The sequence below is a fragment of the Myxocyprinus asiaticus genome, chromosome 44 (genome assembly GCF_019703515.2).
Source record: "Myxocyprinus asiaticus isolate MX2 ecotype Aquarium Trade chromosome 44, UBuf_Myxa_2, whole genome shotgun sequence".
Lineage (NCBI taxonomy): Eukaryota > Metazoa > Chordata > Actinopteri > Cypriniformes > Catostomidae > Myxocyprinus > Myxocyprinus asiaticus.
In genome coordinates, this window is record NC_059387.1 from 19,811,518 (window position 1) to 19,838,805 (window position 27,288).

General features: G+C 37.3%; 1 protein-coding gene across 7 annotated transcripts in view; it reads right to left on the reverse strand.

Moving 5' to 3' along the window:
- Positions 1–27,288, reverse strand: part of LOC127434269 (RAB11-binding protein RELCH homolog) — a 68,891-nt gene that overhangs the window by 23,773 nt on the left and 17,830 nt on the right. For 3 of the 7 annotated variants that reach the window (XM_051686878.1, XM_051686874.1, XM_051686880.1), the window contains 10 exons: positions 22,519–22,608; positions 16,661–16,732; positions 16,467–16,522; positions 15,709–15,822; positions 14,601–14,777; positions 13,922–14,022; positions 12,972–13,265; positions 10,278–10,353; positions 9,373–9,468; positions 9,086–9,109 (listed from right to left, as the gene is read on the reverse strand). In XM_051686878.1, the coding sequence (XP_051542838.1) occupies positions 9,086–9,109; positions 9,373–9,468; positions 10,278–10,353; positions 12,972–13,265; positions 13,922–14,022; positions 14,601–14,777; positions 15,709–15,822; positions 16,467–16,522; positions 16,661–16,732; positions 22,519–22,608 (1,100 nt within the window). Of the gene's footprint in view, positions 1–9,085; positions 9,110–9,372; positions 9,469–10,277; positions 10,354–12,971; positions 13,266–13,921; positions 14,026–14,600; positions 14,778–15,708; positions 15,823–16,466; positions 16,523–16,660; positions 16,733–22,518; positions 22,609–27,288 lie in introns of all 7 variants that reach the window. The other 4 variants (XM_051686876.1, XM_051686875.1, XM_051686873.1 and 1 more) reach the window with 3 other exon arrangements.

A 27,288-nucleotide genomic window follows, 5' to 3' on the forward strand; every position in this document is an offset into this window, starting at 1 on the left:
CAAGATGCATAAAAAAATAATAAAAGAACAATTAAGAACATGAAATAAGAATAAAAAGTATCAAAATGAATAAGAACATTAAACTGTTAACACCATCTATAACTGTTTTTAACCTTCCCTGATTAAACAGATAACCACAAATTGTTGATACAATTTTTACTATATCTACAGTTAATCACTGCATGAAGCAATGGGAAGTGCTTTGATACTTTACTCAAGGAATAAATGAGAGTGTGATTTTACTTTGCGAGTGAGACTTCTATTGTTTTTATAAAAATCTCATTAAAATCACTATAAGACTAACCCTAAATGAAAATATTTAGCATTTTCATAATAATAATAAAAAAGAAAATTATATATATATATATATATATATATATATATATATATATATATATATATATATATATATATATATATATATAATATTTATGAATCAATTTCCCATTTGAGGACATCCCTTAATGTCCCTAAATGGAGGTTTTGTTAGATTTCGCTCACTTTTGGAGGAAATTTTGTCCCTTAACTATAGCCAAGTACGTACACACCCTTGCACACTAGGAATTGTGTGGTAGTTGTATTTCAGCCCTGTCTGAAACATTAAAACTAAGAAGGGCTTTGTCCTTGAATATCTGAAACAGGAAAAACAGCTTTTTATGCAAATATAAAGACACAAAAAAATCAATAACAGCATCTGCTCTGAACTCTCTTCACACCAAGAGAGACAGAGAGAGATAAAAACACACTTTAAGCTTTCAACTCCACTCTGACATAGCAATATTGGCTCAACCTATGACATGTGCATGGGTGGGACTATCTGTTTGACTCAACAATGGAGGACAGGGTAGTGTTTGGGAACCAGTTTGAAAACATTATTTTTGTCATTTTTATAATTGCGCTTGATGCCATTAATGGCGCAGAAAAACACTGCAGCATTAGCAAGTCAGTCCAGGTTTGGATTCCTTGTAAGTCCAAAGCGCTTCCAAAGAAAACATGTATTTTTATGCAAATGTCTATCTTTATCATCAGCCTGCATTGACTCTACTGAAATCAGATTTAGAAATCAACTGTTAAACATAAATATAATTATCAGCAGAAAGTATAGAGTCCCAATTAAACACACACCCATAAGAAATAGTTCTGGAAAAATATAGGGAGTTTTGGGCTGGTGCAAACACACAATGTCCTGGTTGCTCTACCTGATGTCTTATCTATTTCTTTGTAGAACATGGTAATCAATAACCTGAACTACTTTTAATTCCAAAAGACTTTATCTTTACAATAAAGCGCTTGTAGGTGCACAGATGACTGAAATTATATTGCAAGGCAGGTGTTCCAACAGCCCTTGATTGCTACTTGTGCACCAGATGCCACATTTGAAGGGAAAAACTGAGGGTGTGGGTGTGCATCAATGTTAATGACAAATAGAGTATTATAAAAATGAAAACTAGCAGGAAAACATATTTTTAACTAAAATTAAAACAAAAACAGGAGTTGGCAAAATAATAAAAACTAATACTATAAATGTGCAGTAAAATATTAATGAAAACTAACTTTAGTTTTTGTACTTTTTTTTTCTGATTAACAGTTTTTATTGATTCATACAATTAACAAAGAAAAGCAAAACATATATTCACAGAATTTAACCCCCACTATTACCCCTCCCTCTCCCAATCCCACCCTGACACTCAACAAACATCCCTGTGGTCACACATGAGTATACACAAAAAAAAAAATAAAAAATATATATATATATATATAATAAATCACACACATTTAAAACTATACTTCTCTCTCCACTGCCCCTCCCCGAGAGCCCTCCAAGAATGCCAACTAGCTGCCCCATTTCCTATCAAATAAATCTAAGATCCCGAGCCTTCTACATGACATTTCTTCGAATGCCGCCACCCTCCCCATCTCTATGCACCACTCTTGAAATGAGGGCGTTCCCGCCGACTTCCATCCCCTTAAAACAATCTGTCTGCCGATCATAACACTGGTTAGGTCCCAGTTTTTTATGTGTTTATCCCCTATATTGATGACCGCCCCATCGCCTAACATACAGAGTCTGGGGCAAAATGAAATTTGAGTGTCCAATACATCACACATAAAACTTTGAACCCTCAACCAAAATTCTTGGATCTTAACACACCACCAAAAACATGGGTTGTGTCTCCATCTTCTGATTGGAATTGCCAGCAGTGGGTGTGTCTTTAAGACCAAATGTATACAATCTAGAGGGGGTAAAGTAGAATCAATGTAAAATCTTGTATTGCATAAGGTGCACCCTTACATCTCTAGGTGCAGACTTGACGTTTTTTTGAATCCTTGCCCTTTCTCCCACAATCTCTTGATAGAAGTTAAAGCTCCGTACTACAGACTTTGAATTAGCAGGGAGTAATACACTGATGCCTCATGACCTTTTTCCAAAAGCAGTAATCACCACTCCCAGAGCATTTGCCGTTTTAGGGGGGTGAATGCTACTCCAAAAAAATAGTACAGAGCAGATGGCGCAGCTGTAAATACCTAAAGAACTGTGATCTGGGAATCCCAAAATGTTGAACCATATTTTCAAAGGATCTCAACACTCCACTCTCATATAGGTCACCGAGTGTATTAACCTCCCTCACAACCCACTCTGATCAGCAGAAAGGGGACTTGTTAATACATGATTTTGGGTTCAGCCATATGCTCGAGGTAACATTTAAATAAATGTCCAAATTAAACACTCTAGACACTTTTGTCCATACCGAGTGCAAATGCGAGATAATGGGGTGTAACTTAACTTCTCCGATTAGTTTGATAGAAAGGCTTTGCAATGGCAAAATAGGGGCAAAAACGTCCTGTTCAATACAAAACCAGGGAGGGGCTCTCTCAGGTGGAAGCGACCAATGAGCCAAATGTCTGAGACTGAATGCATAATAACAAAACAAATCTTGGGTAGGCCTAGCCCACCTTTGTCAATCGGCCTATGCAACTTACTGAAATGTAATCTGGAACGTTTACCATTCCAAATGAAGGACTTCGCTATGCTATCAAATTGCTTGAATTAAGAGAGGGGGACATCTATAGGGAGAGACTGTAGCAGGTAGTTTAATTTTGGAATACAATTCATTTTAATAACATTAACCTTCCCAATCATAGATAAATGTAATGAAGCCCACCTGTCCACATCGCTCGAAAACCTTTTTATTAAAGGGTCAACATTAAATCACAAACATTTGCTGGGAATAAAATACCCAAATACTTAATGCCCTGTTTGGGTCACTGGAAGGCGCCCGGCTGAAAAGCCGTTACTGGGCAGTACGCTGTCAGAGCCAAAGCTTCGGATTTAAACCAATTAACTCTGTATCCCGAGAACTTAGAAAAGTATTAATAATTCTGTGGAGGCAAGGCATAGATCTAGTAGGGTCGGAGACGAATAATAAAATATCATCTGCATAAATCAAAAGCTTATGCGCCACACCTCCCACCACCACCGCTGGAAAATCATCCTCCTTTCTTATCGCGGCTGCTAATGGGTTCCAGGGCAAGACAGAACAATAATGGGGAAAGAGGGCAACCCTGCTGGGTGCCCCTATCCAGAGTAAAATAATCTGAAATTAATCCATTCGTTTGTGCCGCCGCTACTGGGTGTCTACAAAGTAACTTAATCCATCCAATAAAAGTATTCCCGAACCCATACATTTCCAAAATCTTAAAAAGATTATCCCATTCTATCATATCAAACACCTTTTCGGCGTCAAGTGAGATGGTAGCAACCGGAGTCTGATCATTCACCACTGACCACATGATATTGATGAAACGCCTAATGTTATCAGAAGAGCTATGGCCCCGAATAATCCCACCTGATCTATATGTATAAGAGATGTCATAACTTAGCTTAATCGGTTAGCCAAAATTTTGGACAATATTTTAACGTCTAGCTGGATCAGGGAAATTGGACGGTAACTCTTACACTCACTTGGATCTTTGTCCTTTTTAAGAATCAGACTGATCCGGGCTTGCGTCATGGTTGGCGGAAGCTTTCCATTCTTTAATGATTCCGTATAACTTCTAGCAAAAGTGGAGCCAATTCTGTAGCATAAGATCTAAAAAACTCAGCAGCAAAGCCATCTGGTCCTTAATTACCTCGCTAAGCTCCTCCAAGGTTATCTCAGAATCAAGATAATTTTTTTGCTCAGCCATCAGTTTAGGAAGTTCTAATGGTTCCACAAAGCTTCTAATATCCTCATCAGTAGATGAAGACGTGGAACTATAGAGATCAAGATAGAATTCTTTAAAAGCATTATTAATATCAATGGCTGAGGAAAATATTTCACCACCAGCAGATTTCACTGAGGGAATGGTAGAAAAAGACTCTCTCTGTTTTAAATATCTAGTCAGAATTTTCCCTGCTTTGTCCCCCGACTCAAAGTATGATTGTCTTGCTCTGAATAGCCAAAACTCCACCTTCCGCAACAAAATAGTATTATATCTGTATTTCAATTGGGTCAATTCTCTGAGGCCATCAGATGACATTCGGCATTTCAGCTCTGCCTCGGCACTTAATATTCCCTTCCAACTCCACAAGTTCTCGTGCTTTGGATTTGTTGGTGAACGAGGCATACTGTATGATCCGGCCCCTATAAACCACCTTAAGTGCCTCCCAAGCCACACCCACAGAGGATACTGAGGACCAGTTGGTCTCCATATAGACATTGATTTCAGTCTTTAGCATTTGTTGGAATTCAGGATTTTGCAAAAAGGATACATTAAAGTGGCAACTATATGATTTCCTTTTCTCCACATGTGGCAACACCTCTAAACACACCAGGGCATGATCTGAGAAATGTTTTCAATTGAGCAATCAACAACAGATGAAATGAAGGACTTCTATAAATCTATTCTAGTGTAAATCTTATGGACTGATGAAAAAAAATGTATAGTCCCTACCAGATGGGTTCCAAAGTCTCCAAATATCAGTAAGACCAAGATATTTACACATCCTGTGAAGCGTCAATGTTGCTCTAGGGGGCTTGCACACTTTTGCTTCACTATGATCAAGGACTGAGTCCATCAAAAGATTAACGTCTCCTCCCAATATTATATCATGAGGGGTGCCAGCAGCTTGCAACTTCCCTTCAAGATCTATAAAAAAGCCCTGATCATCAACATTAGGTGCATAAATATTAGCCAAAATAAGACTTTGCCCCTGAATTTCTGCTAAAACAATAATGACTCTTCCTAATTTATCTTTAATCTATTTGAGACATTTGAATTGTAGATGCTTACTTCTCAGGGTAATGACTCCCCTGCTCTTACTTGAGCCAGCTCTAAGAAAACATGCCCACCCCATATCTTCCCAAATTTTTCAGCTTCCTGCATGGAAAAATGAGTTTCTTGAAGAAACACTATATCATATTTCTTACGCTTAAGAAGAGAAATAACCTTCCTTCTTTTTATGGGGTACCCCAACTCATTCACATTCCACATGGAGAGAGACAATCCATTCATATAAACGTTTGACATTTTGACATATTAGAAACATTGACATTGGCGTCCATCCCTCTAAACTCAAACAGTCCATGAACGCCTCTGAGAGCACTTGTGAAAACTTTGCCGTCGGATTACTCAAGTCTGGTGTTTCTATACAAATTTTGTGAGACAGAATTACACAACAAAAGATAATCTATAAAACAAACTCCAGCCAATAGGTGGAATAAACACAAAGGGCATGTAAATTCATCCACAAAACTGTCCTGAAGGTGTGTTACTCCACAAAACAAACTCCAGCCGCTAGGCGGAACCAGCACAAAAAGAAAAATAAAGGCACTCAGTTTCCTCGAACAGTCAAACGAATGTTCAGTGTGCCGGCCCACTCGGCTGCTACATGAGTACCACAAAATAATTTACTCACTCCATTGACTTTATGGAGGACATCGCTTGCTGTGGGAATGCGAATGTTTTACGGCCATCCTTAGCATCTATTCTCAATTTGGCCGGGAATATTAGTGCAAAAGCGACCTTCCATTGATGTATGAGTTTCTTGCATCGATCATGTTTCTTTTTTGTCTAATTCACAAAGTCTGGGAACAAGAAAATGCTGTGGTAAGAAAGCCTTCCTTTACTCATCGCCTCGCATAACACAAGATCCATCGGATGATCTCAGAAATTTTTTCCAGAGTTGATCAGGCCTGTCTCCCTCAGCGGATCGCCAAGCCAGAACCCTGTGAGCTCGCTCGATTTCCAGCTTATGGCCTGTTATGTCAAGCAGCTTTGGAAAGAGCCCATCCAGGAATTTCACCATATCCTGACCCTCTTCAACCTCAGGAATTCCAATGATTCGGACGTTATTCCGCCGGCTACGGTTCTCCATGTCCTCCAATTTCTCCCAGACATGCTCCAAATCCACCTTGGTCACAAGCGGATTAGCAGATAATTCCCTCTCCGATGACTCCAAATAATCGATCCATTTCTCGACATCCCCCACTCTTGTAACCACCTCAGAGAATTTAGTCTCCATGGAAGTGATCGATTGACGTATTACAGCAAGATCCTCCAAGTCAGCAACATCCTTCGTCAGCATTGCTGACATGTTCAAAATCTCTCGCTGAATTTCCCTCATTTCTCCGACCAAATCGACTCCCTGGCTCGGGGCCTTCTCAGGGGTGTCAGCTTGAGCACGTAAGTGTCTTTTAATGTCTCCAGAGTCCAAGGATTTTGAATTTTTTGACATATTGTCCTCCTAGAACAGTTATGGAACAGAGTGTAACGAATCTCACCGGTTTATGTCATTAATATTGTTAAAACTAGCAAAGTGTGCAAAGCTTGCCATTCACACGTCAGAACCTCGCATGGCGTCACGTGACTCTAGTTTATGTATTTTTAATCAATGTTGGATGCTTTGATTTAACTGATCTCCCAAACTTGACTTTTGCCTATCGTGTATTCTGTAAAAAACAAAAAACAACAACCAGTGAGACAAGAATTGTCTAATTGACATGTAAAATAAACAATCACAGTTCGTTCATTACAGTTTCTGATTAAGTGTTGTGTGTTGTCAGATGGAACAATTTGTGGTGCAGTTTTATAAGGGATGTAACTGAAAACGAAGACTGAAACAAAATAAAATTTAAAAAGTTATTTTCCAAAGATACAAAAAAATAAAACAAAATTATTGATGAACAATTAAAACTAAAACTATTCAACTGAAATTGAAAATCAAACTATAAAATGAAATAAAAACTTAAACTTGTTAGGGTTTTTGAATTCAGAAAGAAGGCTTGAACAGTTACAAAGTCAACAGACAGAATTTAAAGGCAAAGTTCAAAGTCCAGTAAGCAACTCCTCTGTTTGGGCGAGGGTGATGAGCCTTCCGTTCCTCGTGTGGTGTTTGTTTTCACTCAGTTTCAGACTGGAACATGTCCAATCCATCTTAAACCATCACCTGGCCCCATAAAACAGAACTGCCCTATGCAAATCAGAGGGGCCCGAAAGGGGAAACGTGTGGGAATACAGTAGCTTGGAACAGTGCACACCTTTGGGAACAGATGTGAAATATGTGTTTGTGTGTGCCTCAAGTGCTTTTTTCAAATGTTAGGCCATTTAAACTAAATCAGCCCTTTGAAAAGGCAAATAAACCTATTTATACTCTGACAAGGTTTCACCATCAGTTGAAAAGCAACCAATATTACTGCACCATGTCCTAACAAGTCTCCAAAGACGATCAATTTGTCTCTCAACTCTGAACATGGAACTCCTATGCAACATGACCCAATCACAGCCAATCTACCAATATTTGATGTTTAATAGACTGTTATATGGAGTAGTATTTTAGACCAATGAGATTTCACTGTGGGCAGGCATACCCAGCATGATGCTGCAGAAATAGAAATCAAGTTTCTGTAAGTGATAACTTGGCCTGTCGTTTGATGCAGATTTACATTGAAGATAGCTTTTAGCGCTTGTTGCGTCGCACCTAGTAAGTACATCAAATTTCAAAGCACACAAACGTTACGTAGGCTGTCAATGTTGACAGAGTTAATCTTTATGAAGTACTAGTAGTTTTCGTTAATTGATTTAGCTACTCATCATTTACAAAGTGGATAGTTCTGACTCTAAATTCAGATTTGATTAGTTATGTTTGGAGTCATTGTAAAACATATACGCAGACCTGTGATCATCACTGCGCTACTGAATAAACAGCCATAAACAGAGTACAGTTAGGCTAATGAACTATTACTTAGCAGAAGAATTGTTTATTATTTATTACTGTGATTATTTTTATCAAATGTTATTATTTATTAGGGCTGCCGATTTATCGCGTTAATTTAGTGAGATTAATTATATGAAAAATACGTACATTGTACATAAATTACATAATAAGGAATGTTCCTACCATCGGAGCAATTCAAACTTGATATACCATGTTGATGCAGTAGGGGGCAGTCAGCTCACGAGCAGGCAGCTCAATGCCAGCTGGACCGAGTACAACAGAATGCAGAGAATTCGAGACAGGTTTTTCAAAGTTTCAAAGTACTTTTAACTTGACAGAGCATCCTAAAAACACAGCGCTTCTGACTAGAGGCGCAGAAATGTGTTGTTGCTGGTATTTTATAAAGCCATTAAGCCACTTGAGGTCAAACGTTACAGTGATTTCAACACAATTAAGGGCGTTTTAGGTTCTTCACACCATGTTATGTCTAAGATTGCCCCCTTACCCTTGGTAAAATCACTGTAACCAAAGTTTCTCTTGGTTCACTGCTTTGCTAAACCGCACTACTACATATTCAAAAAATGTTAACAGAAATTAGACATGCATGAAGGTCTTCATAAAGATTATTGCTGTGAATTAGTGCCTATAAACACCTAAACAAGACTAAAAAAGGAGATTTAGAATTTAATATTTTTAGAACGTTAATAATAAACCAACATTTTAATTGAATTTCAAAAGGTTAAAACAATTCCAAAACCTTTGTCATAAATAAAAAGAGTTTTAAAACAAAAAAAGAATGCATTTGAAAGTCACTGATAACATGAGAGGTCACATGAATGATGAGGGAAGATGGCCTTATGTGCGAGCGTGCCGATGTGTTTCACTCACCTGGCAGAGGTGCACAACCATTCTCTATCGGAGCAGTGAGATGCATGCACAAAAGCAAGAGAAGAAATGAGTGAACAGAACACAAGAGAATGAGGTGGATGGGGTGGGGGGCGAGGGGAGAGAGAGAGAGACAGAGAGAGAGAGAGAGATAGAGAGGGACAGAGAGAGAGAGAGAGAGATGACTGCAGTGGAAAACATAAGTTGATCTGAGAACACAGAATGAGAGGTAGTCAGCCACAGTGGACACGAAAGCCGCAGTGGCTGAAGGGAAATGGGTCATTGGTTACCTCTCGTTTAGCTAGTAGGACATTGGGTACGATGTGCGGCAGGCAGCGGCCCAGCATGAGCATAACGCTCTGCTCGCTGTCAGCGATTCGAGACACCTGAGAAACAAGGACACAGAACACTTAAAGACTTGCAAAGGTCAATGTTTCAAGCATTTTATGGACATTGTGGGGTAGTTGACATGAAAAACGTTTGGAAAGTTGATATGTCCTGCAGTATGACATGTATAACTGCAAGATTTCAAGTGTGATTTTGTTCTAAAACACATTTTAGAAACAATTGCTCTTCTAGTGAAAGTAGTTCCAAAATGTACAAGATATTCAGCACAACATCACTCTTGCTCATGTCATATTGTTTTATTATTAATAGAAAGACTACATGGAAAATTTGTACTTTTAGAAATTCATTTGTCACATCGCAGGACCATTTATATTGAAATAAGTAAAAAGGCAAAAATATGATTAAATAATGAATCACAGACAACCCAAAAAATATACACTTTTCCTTATACATTCACATATGTTTTAACCTAAACTCATGATGTTGTTAAAAAAGCTCATGGAAATATTATTTATCAACTACCCATAAGCGGCAAGACTTTTAAAGTATGTGGAGGCTTTAACAGAGACATGCCACACAATTAAAGCATAGCTGCAACCCGAGGACCTTTTCTGCTTTTGTATTAAGAATGTAGATGAAACCATGAACTTCTTGACCTCCCTACAGTATGTGCTTATTAATGCATTCCTGCAGATTCTGAAAGCAGAAATGACTGCAAGCTCATTACACTCCATTGTACTTCTTTGTTGTCTTATAACTGTGCTAATAACTGGTAACAACAGTTTAAGTGGTGTTACAGGTAGATTCTCTTTGTGTGCTTGTGTGTATGCAACCAGATCACACTCACCTCTGAGCCCAGTCTACTGTCAGCAGACATTCGACAAAAGGACAAAAGTGCTTGGTGGAAGGCCGGAGACAGCTTTCTGCACAAGAAAACAAAACATGATTTAACATGCCACCTCCAACTCTGGTTACCAATAATTCCACATATTAGCCGAGCATTCCACAAAATGCTGATATAAGAACAGTCAAAACAAGGAAAGGGTAATTTGTCTGAATCAGCCTAACAGGGTAAAAGTCCATCCGGAGCAGATGTGCAAAATGATGACGAGTGGAAAATGTGGTGCAAGTCAGCGCTGTAGTGAGATTTGCATGAGGATTGCTGTGGTGCTCAATGCAGAGATGCTACCTAGTGGAGACTACAGGACTGTCCCAAAACCGGTCTACTGTTTACAAAAATGGCACCCTTTTAATGGCTTTGGTCCAGAAGTGCCACCAAAAGACCTAATATGTTCAGCTGCAGTGGACATATGACCTAAAGCTTATATCATATTGGTTTCATCGCCTTACGAAGAAAAAAAACATTCTCACCAAAGACAAACATGTGTGAATTTTTTCCCTGGTGTGAATTGCTCCATAGGAATGCATTGTTTCTATTCAAAATATTGTTTGCACCACATATCAATGACGAATCTTCCTCTTTAGGCTAAATAGGCATCAAGGCAGCATATAAATACAAACAGAGCCTCATAGTTAACTAATTTGAAATAATTTTCATGAGAAACAACTTTATAACACAAGAGTGGCACACAAATAGCACTCTTTATGTGAAGCACATAAAAGACTAGTCAAATACTTACATTGCTAATAGAGTATGATATTAGCATGTCGCTAAGCTAACAGCTCAATATGCTAATATACACAAAAACTGCAGAGCACACACAAATAACTGTTTGGGTGACTATTTTCACAGAATTTGTCGCAAAGCATCCTGATATCGCTGAGGATTACCTGTAAAAGTATACATGCGATGCTGCCTTAGATTAACAAAACAAGGTATCTTTAAGCAACATAGTTTTACTGCATACCATTTGGAACAGCTGTCACTAGTATGATGCTGAAAAAGTTGCATTTGTAAGTAACTTGCTAGGTTTTAGAACAGAGCCTATGTGTAAAGGCCCCTGCACACTTCATACAAAATAGAAGAACAAACGGGTGTCACGTCATTAAGAACAAAATCTTACACTTTACACATAGTCATTTAGCAGATGCTTCATTTATCCAAAGCGACTTACAAATGAGACACGTAGCAAGCAATGTGTCTCAAAATCTGGCCAAAAACAAAGGTATTTTGGAGTTCGTTTCATTGGTTCATAACAGCACGCCAGCACAAACTTTCAGGAAAACTTTGCACTGGCTGCTAAACACCTTACTGCCATTGATCCACGTCATCGGTAGGTGTGACCTGGAGCTCCTCCTACTTTGAGGCTGACAGATAATTCCCGTTCAGTCAGTCAAGATCAGTCAACATGAACACACCAGCGTGCAGAGTTATTAGCGAGCTGGTGCAAACTTCATGTTGAGACATGAGAACATGTCATGCGATTTTTTTTAATTAGTCAACAAAAGGAATTAAAAGGAATCAAACCAATTAAAATACTCTTACGTGTTTATTTACACTATTGTTTGATATGCTGCTTCCCATGTGCCGTCTGCAGCCAAATGCCATTAACACATCTGCCCAAAGTAAGATATGCCTATCATCATTCTTTTGTCTGTATTCTGCCCATTAACACTCTTTTAAGGGGTCTGGGTAGCTCAGCGAGTATTGGCGCTGACTACCAACTCTGGAGTCGCGAGTTCGAATCCAGGGCGTGCTGAGTGACTCCAGCCAGGTCTCCTAAGCAACCAAATTGGCCCGGTTGCTAGGGAGGGTTGAGTCACATGGGGTAACCTCCTCGTGGTCGTGATTAGGGGTTCTCTCTCTCTCTCTCTCTCAATGGGGCACGTGGCAAGTTGTGCATGGATCGCGGAGGGTAGCATGAGCCTCCACGTGCTGTGAGTCTCCGCGGTGTCATGCACAGCGAACCACGTGATAAGATGTGCAGATTGACGGTCTCAGAAGCGGAGGCAACTGAGACTTGTCCTCCACCACCCAGATTGAGGTGAGTAACCACGCCACCATGAGGACCTACTAAGTAGTGGGAATTGGGCATTCCAAATTGGGAGAAAATGGGATAAACAAAACAGATAAAATAAAAATAATAATAATAAAATAAAAAAAAAACACTCTTTTATACACCCATCTTTGCAGTAGTAACAGTATAACCACAAATTACAAAAACAGAGTGTAACCGGTGCATTTTATGGCAGCATATAGCGAGTTAGTGCATTAGCGCCATGAATGCAAAAGGTAAACATTAAAAATTACACGCTATATTCTGCATATACTGTATATTACTTTAAATCACTGAGTTGTTAAAACAGCATCTTTTATTGATCTCGTGTGAATTCTGTTAATAGAATGAGACATTGAAGTCATTGATAACACATTTTAATGTCACATTAGTTGATGTTTTACATGTAGTCTTGAGCGTCCTCATATTTAAATGCTCCTCTAAATGCCTCCCACAGCAGTGGCCGGTGTCTGAATGTTCGCAAACAGTATGTCGTTGCTCAGCTATTTCTAACTTCTTATCTTATCAATCCCTATCTGACAGTCATAAATGGGTCCACTAGATTAAGAAAATACAAGTCTCACCTGTTGGGCTGGTCAAACTGCACAGAGGTTTTACTCTGCTGACTCTGAGACTTTACTTTGCTGTTATGCTGTGTTGTGGTCATGGAGCTTTCAGTGTAGTCAGTAGTAGTTGTTGTGGTTGAGGTCTTTGTAGTGTTGGGGTCTGGAGTGCTGTCTGTCTCTGTGACCCCCCGTATATCCAAATACTGTCCATTGTCTAGAGGAGTCTTATCACATGGAGGGTCTTCTTTAGGCTGAGCGGAATTCACTCTTGTTGTGGGTGAGGAAACATTCCTTTGAAGAGACTGGATATCGCTGCACATACAAGCAAATAAATCGAGTTATCAATGACAAAACACACCTGAGATAATTAAGCTGAATGAACTGAATGAAACAGATTGCAGGGTATCGAGATATGTTTTTAAAAGTTGGAACACAATGTTCTCTAGTATGGAAATGCTCACTTTCAAGTGCAGCAGTGAACAAACAGACTGGCAGTGAGAGAAAGAGAGACTGAAGTGAAGGGAAAACTAGCTGTCCAGGAGATATGTAGAGCTCATCTCTTGCTAGGAAGTGTAAATGCCATGCTGAAAAATGTCAGCGAGCAGAAGGTCATAATGATGAGTGTCCATTGAGGAGGAGGGAGTGGAGACTACTTTCTAGAGCTCTCGACAGCAGAGCGTCAGAATACTGCTGGGCCTCATTATCATCCATTCTCTAACCACCAAACTCCAGAGACTCACAATTCAGTTCAGTTCAATGAGGATTTTGTACTCTTTGAGTTACAATCACATCTAAATATATTTTCAGAAAGAAATATGCCTTGTATAAACATCAGCTGACCAATGCAGGCTCCGGCACTGTCAGCAGTTATTAATTTTGACAGTAATCATAGGTTGCAGCTGAGCTCTGATTATACAGACTCATGTGGATGTTCTGATTGGTGTTGGCCCTCAGGCAGTGACTCTTACCTCTGGAGCTTCTTAATCTGTTCAGCCAGACTCTGTTTTTCACTGTTAAGCAGACTGATCTGATACTCCAGCTCCTGAACCACTTCTTGTTGCTGCTGCTGCTGCTGTGGATGACACCAAAACAACTCAACATGATGCTTATTTCAATCCAGAGTAACCCAGAACCACTTGAAGTCTCAGATCATGTAAGAATATCATTAATCAAATAAACCCTTGAAATGAATATGAAATCAAAATTGACCACTTTGCCTATCTCAATACACCTTTATGGTGTTATTGTGAATGATTCTTCAGAGAAAGTTATTCCAAAGTAGAGTGTTTGTCTTTGTAATCTTTAATCAAAATGTAATAACTTGCTCTGCCTCTGAAACAACTTTTCTGGTCATCTGACATCACCAATTTGGGCCATTCTAGAATGGAACGGCCATTTTTCATAATAAAATTCCTGGCAAATATTTTTCCTCTATGAATATCATATTTCACTTGGAAATACAACACACTACAAAAGTTGAATAGGTTACAAATGTCTTTTCATGCTGACTTTAAGGATATTTTTACAATGCATTTTGACAGATCCTGATTAAGGTCAATGCTCTAAACACTTTTAAATAATCTGGAAAAATTATAATAATGTTAATCAATAATTAATAACAGTAATGGTCTTCCTGTGCATAAATACCTGTATAGTGGCTTCCTGGGTAAAGTGCTCTCCTGGTAAGTCACTTGGATCCACACCGACCGCCACGTCCACTGTATTCTGGTGCAACGGAAGGTTGTTGCCACAGTTCCTGTAGAGTTGTAGCAGGTCTGGAGGTTTAGGAATGTTTAGACCCACATCATCCCACAACTCAAAATCCTACAAAGAAAGAGCCATGAACAACATGAACAAAAGCTGATTTGTACAGTGGCCACAAAAAGTTTTGGATACTTAAAGCACACTTACAATTGTGTCAATTTCATTAGATCTTTTTTCAATAAAATGAAAATGAATGGTGATTAAAAGGATAGTTCACCCAAAAATGAAAATTCTCTAATCATTTACTCACCTCATGCCATCCCAGATGTGTATGACTTTCTTTCTTCTACAGAACACAAATTATGATTTTTAGAAGAATATTTCATTTTGTAGGACCATACAATGTAAGTGAATGTGTGCCAAAATTTTGTTGCTCCACAAATCACATAAAGGCATCATAAAAGACTCCAGTGTTTTAATCCATATTTTCAGACGTGATATGATTGTATGGGTGAGATCAATATTTAAGTCCTTTTTTGCTTTAAATTCTTCTCCCTGCCAAGTAGGAGGAGGTATGCATGAATAATATGAATCACCAAAAACACAAGATATCGATTTAACCACTGGAGTCTTATGGATTACTTTTGTGCTGACTTTAGTGATTTTTGACATTTCAAATATTTGGCACCCATTCACTTGTATGGACCAAAAGAGCTGAGAAATTCTTCTGAAAATCTTCATTTGAGTTCAACAGATGAAAGAAAGTCAATACATCTGGGATGGCATGAGGGTGAATTTTATATTGTAAATGATAAGATAATTTTCTTTTTTGGGTGAACTATCCCTTTAAGGCTAACATTCTGACTAACATCTTTTGTGTTACACGGTAGAAAGAAACTCAGACGTGTTTGAAACAAGGGGGAATAAATGAATCAATTTGGGTGAACTATCCCTTTAAGCGACCAAATACCTATATATATATATATATATATACACACACACACACACACACATATATAGTATGGATATGGAAAGCATAAGAAAAGATTACCTGGTCATCATTTTCATCAGAGAATGTGATGGACGTTAACTTGTATTCATTTTTCAATAAATATTCATTCACTAAAAAATTTAAGGCTCTCTTTTCTAGAGGGCGGATAGGTTCCTGGAAAACAAATTGGAAAAACAGAAGTTAGTCCAGTGTGATTCAAACTATTTTGTGTGTACAGAAAGCTAATTGAGAAATATAGTACTGTGCAAAAGTCTTAGGCATATAAGATGTTTCACACAAACATTTGTCTTAAGATGATTATTTATATCTTCAGCTTTAGTGTGTCAATAGGAAATATAAATGTTAGACTCCCAAACATTACTTTTGCAAATAGAAAAGATTAGAATAGAAGAACAGGGAGCCCTGCAACAGATGGCATGGCCCCCATAAAGCCCCCCACTAAACATCGAGTCAGTCTGAGATTACATAAAGAGACAGAAGCAATTAAGATAGAAGGACTGTGGCGAATTCTCCAAGAAGCTTTGAACATCCTATCTGCCAACAACCAAGAAAAACTGTGTCCAGGTGTACCTAGGAGAATTGGTGCTGTTTTGAAGGCAAATGTGGTCACACTTAATATTGATTTAGCTTTTTCTATGTTTACTGGACTTTGTATGACATTAATTGATAAATGAAAACTATTTATGGCATTATTTTTGAAGACATCCTCACTATGCAACATGTTTCACAAGTACCTAAAATTTTGCACAGTACTGTATATAATGTTTAGGCTTATAATAAAGTAAAATGAAGGTAACCTGAATTTCAGGACTGGATTTGTAGTTTTTTCTCTCTTGAGAGGGAATCTCACATTCTAGACAGAAAAAAGAGGGGAGAAAAAAGAATGAGAGAATTTGATTTGCTCTAGATATTACAAACTGCCTAAATGAGTGAAAGTCGCTCCAATGGCAAGAAGGACAGTGGAACTGTGTAAAAGATGAAAGTACGCCACCTGCAGCCTGTGTCAAGTTGGCACGAAGAGCCTGAATGGTCTCCTTGGCTTTCCGTAGTTCAAACTCCAGAACTGGACCAGGAGGAAGTGGGTCACACACAAACAGGCATCCAACCAAGAGAAGGGAACAAAGAAACAAAACAAAGGGGAAAAAGAACAAAGGATGGCCATGAAAAAACAAACTCAAAAAAGAAAAGGAAAGAAAAGAAAATGAACACTTTTGTAAGAAGCTGAGGCAGAAACAAAATAGGGACATGCACACTATGGATCTAATGAACACATGCAGCAGAGTTTGTTGGAGGAGCTGACAAATTACAAAAATATCTACGATTCACGTTTTATTTTTTCTACAAGATTTCTAGCTGCTGTCTGACCAGGGATTTAAAGAAAAACAAAAAAAATCTCTTTTTTGGGGGGGGTTTACTCTGAAAGAAAAGGTCAAACTTTTCTTTCAGACTCCTTTCGTAAAATATTCAGAATTCCTAAGGCTTTAAGAAAGCTTTTCACCTTGCTTGCTCTATATTGACTTTTAAACTGGTATATAAGGAAATATTCATCATAGTATTCACAGCGACTGTTCAGTTTAACACAGGTTAACAATCCATCCCATGGTGACTGTGATTTTGCCAAGTAGTGCATGTTCCTGGATCAAGTCAATTAGATTTTAGGGTTAGGTTTAGAGTTGATGATTACATTTGCATACTTTCATGATCTCACACAGATTAAGTTTATTAAGTCAACAATGTGTAAGGTCATGCCAACACCTTAAACGGTTTATTTTATCTGGAAAGCCCAAACAGTTTAGGCAAAAAACAATTGGCAATACACCTGGGTACTGATACAGATTTTCCAAATTTAATTTGATATGATTCACAAACTCTCGATTCGATTATGATTCATTTTGGAATTTTTCCACACCTAGAATTTTGCCCATGACCACAAATTTGTGTTGAATGTAAACACCTTTACTGCCAACCTGCCTGCTTATCCAATGTGCAGATGTGTTGTACGCGTGCTTATTTGCAGAAGCCCTGAACCACAAGGTGAAGAAAAAAAAAAATCACTAGGTGCAAATATTTTTTTAGGTGTCTAAGAGCTTTCCTGAACCTAAGTCCTACAATTTATTCTCTCAAGTTTTTTTTTCATGTACATTTTTTTTCTCTCTAAAAACCTTTTTTCTTACGTTTTTGTTTTTCTCTAAAAACCAAAAACCAAAATAATAATAATAATAATAATATATATATATATATATATATATATATATATATATATATATATATATATATATATATATATATATATATATATATTATTTTATTTTATTTTTAAACAGATTTTTTTTTCCTCTCAAGAGGCAAATAAATAAATAAATAAAAAATAATCTTGCTAGCTAACAATTAGCATGTGGCTCGGCCACCAGGTGCCACTATCAGCATGAAATCTTATGCTTAAAAGGTGACAGAATCTCTGTAATACTTTATTTGTTGATTTACATATGTATAGTTAAAAAATAACAAGAACAAGAATCTTTTGCAAATCATAATCAAGAAATAAAAATATATAAATGTTAGTCTTCTAATTCATGAAATCCCAAAATTAAATGAATATGCCTCAGGTTGCTTATATTTTATTTGGCATTCGTTGTCAAGTGTGTCAAAGGGAATTATTTCTGATTGTTTGATGACCACCACAGGGAATATCGATGCTGCTATTGATATTGCGCTTTTTTGAACTGTTGGCCTATGTAAACATGAGCTAGATGGACGTTTTTGACCATTGCGACGCCTCTCGCTGTGTATCAGTATTAAGTGTTGTGTTTGTTGGACGATGTGTGAACAAGAAAGCGCACACCATTTCTTCAAGCAGCTCTGCATCTTCCTTTAACGTGACACGGCATAGAGGCTTTGCCCCATAAGTTAATTGATTTGGGCAACCCAAACACGAGTCATGCCTTTAAAAACAACACTTAACACTGAAAACATGGAAACACAGTAAGAGGTGTCGCAACAGTCAAAGACACCCATCTAGCGCATGTTTACATAAGCCAACAATTTACAAAAGCGCAATATCATTAGCAGTATAGATATTCCCAGTAGTGATGGTCATGAAACAAACAAATATAACTCCTGCTGTCACACTTGACAATGAATACCATATGAAATTTATGTAACCTGAGGCATATTAATTTATTTGTTAGATTTCATGAATTAGAAGATGATCTTCATAGAAAAAGAAATAAATTAGAGAGAGAAAAAAATACTTTTAGAGAGTAAAAAAATATTTTTGGTAAAAAAATAAAATAAATAATAATAATAATAATAATAATAAAAAAAAAAAAAAAAAATATATATATATATATATATATATATATATATATATATATATATATATATATATATATATATATATATATATATATTTTTATAATTATTTTTTTACACAGAAAAAAATCTATTATTAGAGAGAGAGAAAAAAAATCTGTGAAAAAAAAAATTTGAGAGAAAAAAAAAAAAAAAAGTGTGTAGGTCATAGGCTCAGGAAGACACCTAAAAAAGATTTCACCCAGTGAAAACCATTAATACCATTTTTGTTTTAACCTCGCTGTTCAGGGCTTTCATAACGTTTTGACATGAAAACCAGAGAAAGACCAGATAATTCTTGCACAGTCTGATTTTTTTGAATAAGCTGATTTCTGGTTATTATCAGCGTATTGGTGTCCATGTAAACACTCAATGTTAGGGTACATCATTCTTATCAATCTATCATTTCTCTCTGATTTTAGGGGTAGGTTATGGCTAGGGTTAGGGGGTGGATAGAGTTAGGGCTTCCTTTCTTTGAGAGGTTCCAGGACCAAAAAGACATTAATCCAGGAACATGTCATATTCGGTAAAATCACTGTGATAACCGGTTAACCCTTTACGTAAATCTTAAAACACCCAAAAATCTAAATCCATCTGCTATTTGTATTTTATCTTTGTTATAACAGGAGTAAGAAAGGGATTTGCTAGTGTATGCAAAACCCCACAGCAATCCTGCTACTCTGGATGTGCTGGGCGAGTTTTAACAGAGACACTGGAAAACAGAAGCATGGAGAGCACACAACACTTTGCATGACTGTGCACTGATGATCGGCAAATAAGACTACCTCAAGCTCTGCTTTCTAATATGTTTTCTGGAACACTATCTAATAATGTATGTATTTTCTTGCAATACTCTGTCAGTTTTTAATTGTTGGTCTATGTAAACATGCAAGACTATGAGTGAGGAAGTTTAACTTAAAAACGAGTCGAGACCACTGCAATCTAATCCCTTCTGCTGCACTTTATTTAAATGCAAGGACACATCCTTTGTGAATGACCCCTAAGAGCTATAGTTATACCTGCACAGGACCAAAAAAAGGAGCGAGAAATCAAAAGGTGGAGAAACAGACAAAAAACTGAGAACGCTAAGAGAAAGCAGAGCTCTTACAAATGTACTTATGCTGATCAACAGAGCACAGGATGCAAATTTAACAAATGGAAAAATGTAAGAACAAGCAAAAAAAGAAGTGGCGGAGGTGTGCTGGCCTGGATAGTTTGTGGTCCAGTATTGGAAAGAGAAATACTGGCATAGAGACCCATCAGACAGTCAGTAAACCTCAGGTCAGACAGCCAGGGCTGTGCTCATCGCTGAAGGGGTCAAGAATTGTGAGGTGATGCCCAATTTGGGGAACAAAAGTTACCTTCTTATGTGTGTACAATGCAAACTTATTCTGCTGCACGGTTCCTTAGGCTTCTACTTACCCACAGCTGTTAACAATCTTACTCATAACACTTCAAATACGTTGAAACTTTACTATCATACTTATTTACAAAATTAAAATAGAACAGTTGCTTTTCGGCCTCACTTCTAACCGGTGGATGTAATAATTAAAAAGTCTTTCATTTCCTTCTTTTTTTTTTCTCTCCTTTTTCTCCCCAATTTGGAATGCCCAATACTCAATGCACTATAAGTCCTCGTGGTGGCGTAGTGACTTGCCTCAATCCAGGTGGCTGAGGACGAATCTCAGTTGCCTCCGCGCCTGAGACCATCAACCCGTGCATCTTATCACGTGGCATGTTGAGCGCATTACCGCGGAGACATAGCACGTGTGGAGGCTTCACGCCCCACTGAGAGCGAACCACATTATAGCGACCACGAGGAGGTTACCCCATGTGACTCCATCCTCCCTAGCAACAGGGTCAATTTGGTTGCTTAGGAGACTTGGCTGGAGTCACTCAGCACACCCTGGGATTCAAACTCGCGAACTCCAGGGGTGGTAGTCAGCGTCTTTACTCGCTGAGCAACCCAGGCCACCCAAGTCTTTCATTTCTAATATTAATGTATGACAGTCTTGGTGCCTTTTCATCAAGTAACAACACTTAGCATAAAACATGGCTCTGATACGTTTTTTTTGTTACATCATGTTAAAACGAGACGGTCCGCTACAAGTTTCAATCATCAAGTAATTTGTCTGTCCACAGTACCGTTGGAAATGTTGTACAACATGAGTTACTCACAGCCAATCAGAACATCTTTGATTTTTTTGCGCAAAAGCTCATATTTACAGAACATGAAAGAGATTTTTATGACTTCAATTTTTTTTTCTTTTCTTTTATCATTTGATTTTTTTTGTCACTTCACTGCATCAAACCAAGTCAGGAAGCTGTGTTAGGATAGAGTAGCGGGTGAGAACTTTCACAGTGATTAATAGTATCAAACATATTTTGATCTGAAGAATCTGCCAGGCTAAATTAGGAATCTGAAGCTTGGGAGGGACTCAAACTAATGCAGGAAATAGTTAAAGGAATGGTGTGGTAACCTAGCCAAGCATTTATTAAAACAGGCATAAATTACAAAAGAGAGGAAACTTGAGAGTCAGAAAACCTTTTGCTTGAGAAAGACATGGGAAAGCAAGAATGTTATTGTTAGCACAGCCCAATTTGCAAAAAAAAGTTGTGCGTTCATGGCTCACAAGCATTTGTTTATTCTCCTCCTCTTCTGTAGGGACAGAGCTCATCTATTTGACCGATGATGAAAGCAGTCAGTGAACCATACAGTTTGAGCCTTGTGAGTGCACATCAGTCATGAATGCCAAGAATCTTGTGTCATATACGGTAACACTGACCGAATCATCTCTCATAAAGAAGTTCTTCACAAGCCACTGAACCACTAATAGTTTCCAGAAAAACGGCCAATAAAGCCAATTCCTTCTCATTTTGCCTAAAACGTTGCCACATACTGTAACTGCTGAGTCGTGTTCTTGGAAATTCAAGGCCTTGGCAACTAAGAAGTTTGGCTACGGTCAATTGTGGTCTAATTTGACGATCAATGCGTGCAAAATATTTAACGTTAAATGGAGTAAAGATTTACGGTGTTGAAATTACTGACACAAAGTCAGAATTTAAGACTGTTAGCATGTTCAAAACCAACCACATGACTAATTGCTGTGGGAAACTGAAGACAATGCATTGATCAGTCAATGGTCCAATCAAAAAGTGTAGCTTGTATCTTAAAAAGATAGTTCACCCAAAAAAGTAAATTTTGTCATCTTTACACACATACGAGTTCAGAAAACTAGTATAGTGCATGAGTCATATGGATCCCTTTCATTCTTGTAGACTGGCATTGTAAAAAAAAAATTCATTGTATGGAAAAGAGGTGTTCTGACGTTCAGCCAATAACTTTTGTGTTTCATGAAAGAGAAAATATGGCGTTGGAATGACATGAGGATGCATAAATGAAGGCAAAATGTTCATTTTTTGGGTGAACTATTGCTTTAAAAGGTTAGGCTACCACAAGTCATAATTAACCTGCTGTAACACAAAAATTCTCCTTACCTGCCACCCTTTCGTCCGACTCTCTGTTGCCATCATCTGAATACCGTGCAAAATCAAGGGAGTCCAGAGTACTGATGCTGCCAGCTCGATCTAAAAAAAAAATTAAAAAAAATGGATGTTTAAATCAGTTACTCACACTCAAGTGTTCTTAAATTATACCCACCACAAAACACACTCTCATTAGAATAAAGCACTAAAGTATAATTTAGGAAAAATAATGTGGTGACATTTTAATTTGTTTTGGCAAACTAAAGCAGTCAGCAGTTCTACAAAATAGGCCATCCCCCCCACATGGACTCCACTATTTGTGCATGGCAACAATTGTAGTGCATTGTGTACACTGGCATGGAAACATGCTATTCAGCAAAAAAAAAAAAAAAAAAAAAAAATAATAATAATTCATTAGTGGTGCTTGCTAAGGGTAAACATCACTATTACTGATCATACTTAGGGTAAGGACGTATTGTCACCCTAAACATGCAGATATTACAGCTTTTCCTACTTGCATCACTTGTGGACAGTTTTGCCGCTTCCTTTGGTGATTGTTGTGCTGCACTGATAGGCTGAACACTGGGGCACATGAATGCTCTGACATTGCGATCCACATATATCTTCTCCCTCATAATGAGCAAATTAAACATTAAACATGATTGTCACTAGAGGGTAAAACGCAACTGTCGTATCTGGAGGTCAGAGACAGTGAAACGGGGGTGTTTTCGCCTGTCAGTCATTGATGCTCTATGACAGTTTGGACATACCAAGATGGTCACTCGAACACTTCCGGTGGCTTCACCTCCTGCGGTTCTCTCTCTCTCTATATATATATATGTGTGACCTAGATATCAATATAATATCGAATTGCCAGTTACCTTGTGATTCCCACCCCTAGGTAGATGCTTACTGGCAAAAGAGGTCTCTATATGATATCCTGGTCCCTATGTTTATGGCTCAAGTCCCTCTGTCAATACAAGTTTATTTGAATTTTTTGTTTGTTTGTTTTTTTTTGCACATTTTTTGTCCACCAGGTGAAAATCGTCTAAATGCTTAGAAAAGTAATAGCAAACCTCTCTTCAACAAGTCGCATGATTTGATGTACCATTTATGTCCGCAGTGCAAACAGTACCAAAGTTTAATACTGAGGGTTAAATGTTTGGTTAAAATCCCTAACCCCCGAAAGGGACATTAAAAAAGTCAGACCAGGATTTCTAAATTGCCTTAAATGCCCAGAATTTGCTTGTTTTCATCCTGAAGTGCTCTCTGTAGTCATACATGGATACATGTCATAAATACATGTCCATTTGCCATTAAATCTAGTGTAATTTTAACCAATTTTTGCTTTGCGTGTCTCCCTCAATCTCAGTGCCCGTGGTGCGTGTGATAGATGGAGAGAGACGTGCGCTCTTATTCAAGTGACCACGAGAATAAGGCACTTTTTAATGAAAACATAAAACAAGTAACTATGAACAAACACTTCGATATTCACAATAAATAAGTCTGAAAATGTCTGTTTGTATCTTACCTCAGTTTCAATGAACTTGTTTACATTCAGCTGATCTGTTCGCTGATGAAGTTTGTTAGAGGTGGATAGTTTCATATAGCTATGCATTACTCGCAACAGGAAACAGGAAAAATTCCCGACTTCAAATAAATAAATAATTACATGTGTCGGATGTTTGTGTTGTAGGGATGTACATGCAGAGTTCAGATTTTTTTTTTAAATCAATGATTGAATGATTAATGTGTACTCGATGAAATGAGATGATTTCCTTTTAAGTCAATAGGTACATTGGAATGTTTGGGTATAACAACATGGTGGTGTAGTGGCTTCACTGATATGACATCATGAGCAATCCAGTTCTATATTATATTTCAGTGGTCACAATCCGATATTAATGCGATGATTTTTGGTGTATTGCAATTGAAAACTGTACTATATTGTGATATTTTTCTCACTTTTTCTCATTCTTCTTAAAAGGACTTCAGAAAACTATTACCAAATCACCAAATAATGCATTGTTAAATTAATATAAATGTGCCTGAAATAATCTGTATGTATGTAACCATTTATTTGTGAACATAAGCAAAACTGAGCCTCAAAAAAAAAAAAGAAAAAAAAAAAAAGGATTTTTACATTTGACACTGACCTTTAAACAAAAACACAGCCTTCTGAGAAGTGAACATAAAATATTAAGTCATGCAGTCCTTGCAACTTAAAAGGGATAGTGTAAACAAAAAGCAGCCTGAGAGGTGAACAATGTTTTTTTAAAGTTCACTAAACATACAGTATATACTTATATCAAGTTCTTGCTACTCAAAATCAACTTCATTATATTCAAACTTAAAGTACATCAATAAAGAATAGATTAACAATAAATAAAACTGAAATAAAGTGTAAATTGTACCTCTTTTTTTCGCTAATGTATCTTTAAGACCTATTTACATGAACATTTACATTTATTCATTTGGCAGACGTTTTTATCCAAAGTGACTTACAAAAGAGGAATAATACATCATAAGTGATTCATCTTAATGAGACAGTGGTATGAAAACTGCTGCATTACACAGTTTCACTAACGTCAGAACAGTGAAACCGAAAGTCCGGGAAAGCGTTTTGGTGCCTGATAAACATGACAATGTTTAAACATGAAAATGACAACAGGGTTGTTCCTGGGTCAAAAATGGTCTACGGTGGTGGCTGACGAATACAGTCATCCAAATGATTGAAGTTGGTTTACTACATAATTGCATTTAATTAATATAACATCATTAATTGCATTGGCATTGGATATAATATATTTTTCATCATTTAAGTTAGGGGTTGACGATAAAACCAAAATCTTATATCACGATATGTGTAATGTTTTATCACGATAACGATATATATCACAATATAGTACATTTTTGTTGAAAAATCAAATTTGTCAAAATATTAAATAAACATTTTGTAATGCCTATTTTTAAATAATCAATTCAGTGAATTAAATACTTCTTTTAAATACTAATTTCTCTTTATTTGGAACTTGACAATAGGCAAAGTAAAAAAAAACTCAGCTATAAATAATAGGGATGTTAATGATTAATCGAAAATCGATTGTCGTTAATAATTTGATCGATTAAGCTCATCAATTGTCGTTTAATTAATTTAAGGGCAAATGTGTTCAGTAATCATAACAGCAGATGTTGATACAGTCACCTGTTACTAGAGGACACTTGCGCCGCTGCATGTCATTATCCAGTTCACAGAAGAGCCGAAGCACAGATCAGAGATGAAGCGGGCTCAATGTAAACAATGTTGGAGCGTTTCTCTATAAAGGAACATTAATGTTTTCAGCACACACCATGATAGTTTGTTAAAGTACAACATGACAACAAGCACTTTTTCAAGCACTGTTCCTTGTTTCATCCCAACCTACAATTACACCAGCGATCGCCCAGGAAAGCACAAGGTACATTCAGCTGACATCACACTATCACCAGAGAAGCGGTAGCCTATGTTATGTAATGTGTTTACACAGCGTGTTATAATTTGACTTAATTTCTAATCAAAAATAAGTCCAAAGATCCACAATGTGAAGTTTTAATGAACCTTAAGATATAAGTTACTTGTAACAGTAGCCTATTTCATTAACAGTAATTAAACAATTCCCAAATTTGAACTAAATATAGTTTAAATGTATTTAAATACACTGAACTAAGAATATTTTAAGAGGAAAATGCCAATACTTGCATTTTTTTTTTTTTTTTATTATTTATCATTCTCACATTAATGGCAAAAAAACCATGGTTACGTGACACTTGTGAAAGCGGCACTTACCTATACATGATAAGGTAAAATCATCCAAACGCTTTGAAAACAGCAAACTTTGACTTCGGAGACATTGGTATGGTATCCATTAAGGCTGCACAATTGATCGAGTTAATTTTCTGGATTTTCCTGTGGGTTTTTATAATGGCAGTTTTGGATTTATTGTATAAGTAAAATAAATTCTGTGGTAAACATCACTTGAAGATATGTGGATGTTTTGTTCTACAACATAAATTACACACAATCATACACCAAACGTGAATCTTAAAGCCATATTGAATCGCATGCATTTGTTTTTGTTTTGTTTTATTAAACACGGCGGCTTCAAAATTCACATTTGAGGTATGAAAGTCAAATTTATGTTGTAGAACAAAACGTCCACATATCGTGAAGTAATATTCACCACAGACCTTACTCATCCGGGCTTCCGGGTTTGCCTACAAATTGACGTCATGGCTGAACAGTTCTATTAGGATACATAGCTCTATAAAGAATCAATCATGCCACGGTCCAAATCACTAAGATCATATTTTTCCAAATTCTGATGGTTGATGTGAACATTAACTGAAGCTCCCGACCCGTATCTGCATGATTTTTTCACTACACTGCTAAGCTACTGATCTTCTGGGATTTTCACGCACGACAGTCTCTAGAATTTACTCAGAATGGTGTGAAAAAAACCACACAAAAAAACAACAACCAGTGAGCGGCAGTTCTGCGGATGGAAACTTGTTGATGAGAGAGGTCAACAGAGAATGGCCAGACTGATTCAAACTAACAAATTGTATGGTAACTCAGATAACTGATCTGTACAATTGCGGTGAGAAGAAAATCATCTCAGAATGCTATTCTGAGACACAGGTTGGCACAAGGGGGACCTACACAATATTAGGCAGGTGGTTTTAATGTTGTGGCTGATCGGTGTACATATAAAGTGGTGTGGGACTTTTAATTATATAGAAGCC